Source organism: Lucilia cuprina, chromosome 5 (assembly GCF_022045245.1).
Source record: "Lucilia cuprina isolate Lc7/37 chromosome 5, ASM2204524v1, whole genome shotgun sequence".
In the NCBI taxonomy this organism is placed as follows: Eukaryota; Metazoa; Arthropoda; class Insecta; order Diptera; family Calliphoridae; genus Lucilia; species Lucilia cuprina.
This window is the reverse complement of record NC_060953.1, coordinates 7,944,774-7,951,002: the sequence shown is the minus strand read 5'-3', so window position 1 is coordinate 7,951,002 and position 6,229 is coordinate 7,944,774. Positions and strand designations below refer to the sequence as shown.

The window sequence follows — 6,229 nt, the reverse complement described above, 5'->3', positions numbered from 1 at the left end:
AACTAGAACAGAACTAGAACAGAACTAGAACAGAACTAGAACAGAACTAGAACATAATTTGAACTGAATTAGAACTGAATTAGAACTGAACTAAAACTGAACTAGAACAGAACTAGAACATAATTTGAACTGAATTAGAACTGAATTAGAACTGAACTAAAACTGAACTAGAACAGAACTAGAACAGAACTAGAACAGAACTAGAACAGAACTAGAACAGAACTAGAACATAATTTGAACTGAATTAGAACTGAATTAGAACTGAACTAAAACTGAACTAGAACTAGACTAGAACTGAACTAGAACTGAACTAGAACTGAACTAGAACTGAACTAGAACTGAACTAGAACTGAACTAGAACTGAACTAGAACTGAACTAGAACTGAACTAGAACTGAACTAGAACTGAACTAGAACTAGAACTAAACAAAAACTAAACTAGAACAGAAGTAAACTAAAATTAAACTAGATTAGAACAGAGGTTTATTTGTGAATTAGTAAAGTGTTTAAGTTAATCGCTATCCAAAGGTAATTCCTCTGATCTTCCAAACTTTCTAACAAACTAAAAATATCCTGTCGAACTTAAGCCACTTCTTTGCAAGTAAATGAATATAAATGTTCTGTTTTCAAAAAAGTGATTCATAAAATCTCCCCAAATTGACAAAAAACAAATAGCAAGTAGAAGCAAAACAAAACAATACAATAAAATATGAATAAATTTAAAACAAACAAAACTGAACAAAAAAAATGTGTGTCATTGGCCTTAAATAAATATATATAAAAAAAACTTAACACAATTTTAACATTTATTGATATACAATTTGTTTTCTTATTTTTTTTATTATTGTAAATAAAAATTGGTCTAAATGTGGATTAAGCCAAAAATAAAAAAGTAGGTCTTCTGTTAAGTTCGCTGTAAATTGCTTGAATTGTGAGATTGAAACAAATTTTTAAGGAAATAAAAAATTTATAGGGATTTGGAATTAAATTAGTTTTTAAAGGCTCATAAAAACCAAAAAAAGAGAAATCTTTTAAACAGAAGGTTGGATGTGAAAATTTTTACAGTGTAAATAAAATATTTATAGGGTCAAAAATTACGTTGTTAAAAAATCAACAAAAACGCAGCATAAATAACTAAGTTATGAGCAAATAAAGAAGTTTATTAGAAAGTTATATTCTAATGAAATATTTTAAACTAAAATCAAGTAAAACTTTACTTAGATTATGATTAAGATTCTTAGGTTCCGTTTAAAGGCTGTTACTAAAATCAACTCCATTTAGTTAAGACTATTAACGACAGGAATTTCTTTATTTAGATTGCAAAAGAAAATATTTCAATATTGCAAACTTGCAACAATTATTACGTTTTAAATATTTGCCACACAACTTATTACATATATATGAGACAATTTTATTATGGCCAAACATTTATAAGCCATAAACTGGTATTTTTCAAGCAACTAACTGCAACTGCAAAAAAAAAGAAAAAAAAACAAGCAAATATAATAAATTGCGTAAGTTTTTCTTTAACTCCTTTCTCCGCCCATGATCCAATACAAAACCAGTAAGTAAGTGAATTGAGGTTTTTTCTGTCTTCTACTGCTATAGGTTGTCATAAAACTTTCAATAGTTGTTTGCCACAGACAGTTATGTTGTTGACTATACATTTATTTATGCAACATTGCAACGTCCGTCTTATAAACATACAAACTACCAAGAGTAGATTTTAAAGAATCATTGTCACTTTGGATAGGAAAAAGCAAATTTTCTACATGGACTTATTTTATGGGTTGATTTATGCGAATGACTAAGTTGACACACAATCACAGGAAGATGTGAAGGAATAAGGGGAAGAAAACTGTGATAATATGAATCGGTGGCCAGAATTATGGAAAATAAATAATGAAAAAAAAAACAAGTTTTTTTCTTCCTCTTATAAAGGCAACAAGTTGTTGGCAGAATTATGAAAACTGGAATTATAATTTCTTTTTGCCTTTTTTCAGAAACGGTTTATTATACATTTTCAATGCTACTAGAAATAAAATTATCACATTTAAATAATAATATTTGAGAAGAATGTTTTGTGATAAATAGCACAAGAGATAAATAAAGTTTTTTGTAAAATCTGTGCTTAAATTTCTGTTCTAGTTCTATTTCTATTCTAGTTCTGTTCTAGTTCTGTTCTAGTTCTGTTCTAGTTCTGTTCTAGTTCTGTTCTAGTTCTGTTCTAGTTCTGTTCTAGTTCTGTTCTAGTTCTGTTCTAGTTCTGTTCTAGTTCTGTTCTAGTTCTGTTCTAGTTCTGTTCTAGTTCTGTTCTAGTTCTGTTCTAGTTCTGTTCTAGTTCTGTTCTAGTTCTGTTCTAGTTCTGTTTTAGTTCTTTTCTAGTTCTGTTCTATTTCTGCTCTATTTCTTTTCTAGATCTTGCTCTGACTGGTTCTGTTCTATTTCTTTTCTAGTTCCCTTTTAATTCTTTTCCATTTTATCATGCAGTGCACACTCATAAAAGATCTATAAAAACATTTCATTCAAAGATCTTTAATTGATTTTCGCTAAAAATGCAAAAAAAAAAATTATTCAAAAAATTATTTATAAAATTTGCAAAAATTTTTGGCCAATCGCCAGACACCTGAATGCTAAACATTTCCAAAGCATTCACACATTGAATATAACATTTAAAGGAAAATCTTAAAAATTATTAAAAATCGCTTATGACATTTTGAAAAATTTATGACAATTTCTCGTAATAATTCTCAAACAATTCTTTTCTCTATTTCTAGATGTGGAGAACGCAATGATGAATCACGTATTGTTGGCGGTACTACAACGGGCGTTAGTGAATATCCCTGGATGGCACGCTTAAGTTATTTCAATCGTTTCTATTGTGGTGGCACTCTCATCAATGATCGTTATGTTTTGACCGCGGCCCATTGTGTTAAGGGTTTCATGTGGTTTATGATCAAAGTGACATTTGGAGAACATGATCGTTGTAATGATAAGGAAAGACCAGAGACTAGATTTGTTTTGAGAGCTTTCACACAAAAGTTTAGTTTCTCCAATTTTGATAACGATATTGCTTTGTTGCGTTTGAATGATCGTGTGCCTATTACAAGTTTTATAAGACCTATTTGTTTGCCCAGAGCGGAGGAGAGAAATGAATTGTTTGTGGGCACTAAGGGTATTGCCACCGGCTGGGGTACATTGAAGGAGGATGGCAAACCTTCTTGTCTATTACAAGAAGTGGAAGTACCCGTTTTGGATAATGAAACCTGTGTGGCTCAAACAAATTATACTCAGAAGATGATTACAAAGAATATGATGTGTGCTGGCTATCCGGGCAAGGGAGAACGTGACAGTTGCCAGGGAGACTCTGGTGGACCTCTTGTGCGTTTGCGACCTGACGATAAACGTTATGAACAAATAGGTATAGTGTCTTGGGGTAATGGTTGTGCTAGACCCAATTATCCCGGTGTATATACCAGAGTTACGAAATATTTGGACTGGATAGTAGCGAATTCAAAAGATGGCTGCTTTTGCGATGAGGATTTTTGAAGGATAATGGAAAATAATAACATTTAATAAGTAATTAAAAATAAGCAGGAAAATTTTATAAAGACATATTTTATTTTGCCAACTAGATATAAGAAATATTTAGATACTAAAAGGACTTTTTTGTTTAGAGAATGTTCTTTTGAGTACCTTTTATTATTAAGCATTTAAAATTGGTTATTTAGGGATTTTTATGAATTTAAAAATTTGTAAATTTTGTCTTTAAAAGTTGGCAGTTTGGATAATTTGTATGTATATTTATTGCCTTAAATACCATAGTCTTAAAAAATTTTATACCTTTTTGATAAGTCTTAAAAAAATAAAGAGAAAATAAATAACTAAAACAGAATACGTGTAATTTTTGAAAATCGATTTATCAGAATAAAACGAAATACTAAACAAATGATCTCAGTTGAATGATTTCAGGTCTAGTTTAGTTCTAGTACAGTTCCAGTTCAGTTCTAGTTCAGTTCTAGTTCAGTTCTAGTTCAGTTCTAGTTCAGTTCTAGTTCAGTTCTAGTTCAGTTCTAGTTCAGTTCTAGTTCAGTTCTAGTTCAGTTCTAGTTCAGTTCTAGTTCAGTTCTAGTTCAGTTCTAGTTCAGTTCTTGTTCAGTTCTAGTTCAGTTCTAGTTCAGTTCTAGTTCAGTTCAAGTCAGTTCTAGTTCAGTTCTAGTTCAGTTCTAGTTCAGTTCTAGTTCAGTTCTAGTTCAGTTCTAGTTCAGTTCTAGTTCAGATCTAGTTCAGTCCTAGTTCAGTCCTAGTTCAGTTCTATTTCAGTTCTAGTTCAGTTCTAGTTCAGTTCTAGTTCAGTTCTAGTTCAGTTCTAGTTCAGTTCTAGTTCAGTTCTAGTTCAGTTCTAGTTTGGATCTAGTTCAGTCCTAGTTCAGTTCTTTTTCAGTTCTAGTTCAGTTCTGGTTCAGTTCTAGTTCAGTTCTAGTTTAGTTCTAGTTCTGTTCTAGTTCAGTTCTAGTTCAGTTTTTGTTAACTTAAAAATTTGTATTAATAAGTAATTGCTTAATTATTAAACTGTCTCCAATAAATATCATTTAGATTTTTAATACCCAAACACTTTTAAAGTATCAATTTCATAAAACTCATTCTAGATATAATTTTCTTAACAAAATTCATTTAAATGTTAATTGTGTTATAAATCTACAATTAAACATTTCTTATCGTTTCATTAAATATACCCTATCAGCAACTTCATCTGATTATGTTTAACATCATCATTTAAAGCTTTTAACATCTGTAGTTAAAATGCTATAAAAAGCTAACAACAGCAACTAACAGATATTTGCTAATAGTAAAACGGTTTATTGTGTAAACAAAAACGTCAGCAAGAGCAACAACAAGTATGTACATCAAAATGCAACTTATATATAGTAAAACAACAATTTTTATTATCAGTACAATGAATAACAAAAGTGTTGATAACATTTTGTTATTGCTGTTTTAAAATATAATGTAGAGAATGATAAAGAGAGTAAAATGTAAGTTATGAAAAAGATTAAGAGAATTTTATATTCAGAGAGAGGTTTTATTGTGACGTTGTTAATTAACCATTAAAATGCAAGCACAAGCTAAAAAGGTGTCTCATCAAAATATGTGTAATATATATAAAAAATTTAAGAACTTTTAAGGGTTAAACAGCATCCAGTACCTACTAATACCTCAATAAGTTATTAAGCTCAGGCTAATTACAATTGACACCACAACCACTCGGCGACAATAAGCTTACAAAGCATTTGAATATGAAGCAAACAAGTTATGTGTAACGACGCCTGCCGCTACAGAATGCTTTGGTTCTTTAGCGGCAAGCGTCGTTTGCTTTAATTATCAATGATTGAAAGAAGAAAACAAAAAGTAATTGCAGGTTGTTGTTTTTTTCATATTTTTTGGAGAGTCGTTGGTTGAAACTCTCAGAAGAGAATTATTTTTGTTGCTTATTTATAATGTTGTTGTTGTTGTTGTTTGTGCGTTGAGCTAACAAAGTTGTTAGTGGAATTTTTACGTAAACAATGCACAAAGCTACCAGACTCGACGAGTTATGCAAGGAGTTTTGTTCCCTGTAAAACATAGGCTTACTAAGGGAGGGTTTCTTACTCCTTAGATAAACTAGGATTAACATGCTGTTAGATTAAACTCGAAACAATTTTAGACGGACTTTAACCGATGATTGTGTTTTTCAGTTTTAGATTTAAGCTCAGTTAACTTTGTTAGTATTGCCACGTTTTCACTCATATATATAAACAATGAACAGCTGTTTATTGCAAACATTACTTTTGGAAAATGCAAAATGTTGAATAAACATTTACAACAATAATATATAAAACAAAAAATATCAGAAAATTGCAATTTAATTAAAATATAAAGTTTTTGTTCTTCCGAAATCATTGTTTTATTGTTTTTGTTAATTGTGTTTTCTCACTTATAACTTGAGTTTAATTGGCCAATTACACTCAGTTAAACTAAGATAATAAGTAACGTTTATTGTTTACTGAAAAACACAAAACATATATTAAACTAGGTTTAACTAAAGAATAAAGATTATCTTTATCTGAAAAACCCGCCGTAAGATAACTATCTATCTATCTATCTATCTATCTATCTATCTTTCTATCTATCTATCTATCTATCTATCTATCTATCTATCTATCTATCTATCTATCTATCTATCTATCTAT

General features: G+C 29.9%; 2 protein-coding genes across 3 annotated transcripts in view; both read left to right on the top strand.

Moving 5' to 3' along the window:
• The window catches only part of LOC111682769 (dynein axonemal assembly factor 6), a 41,594-nt gene that overhangs the window by 1,687 nt on the left and 33,678 nt on the right, over positions 1 to 6,229 (top strand). The gene's annotated exons all lie outside the window — the stretch shown is intronic.
• Positions 2,727 to 3,582, top strand: LOC111682767 (venom protease). Its single transcript, XM_046951405.1, has one exon. It carries the CDS (start codon positions 2,727 to 2,729, stop codon positions 3,546 to 3,548), a length of 822 nt encoding a protein of 273 aa, XP_046807361.1. The 3' UTR covers positions 3,549 to 3,582.

Coding starts and splice junctions, on each gene's coding strand:
- LOC111682767 (XM_046951405.1), top strand. CDS start 2,727: ATGACAATTTCTCGTAATAATTCTCAAACAATTCTTTTCTCTATTTCT.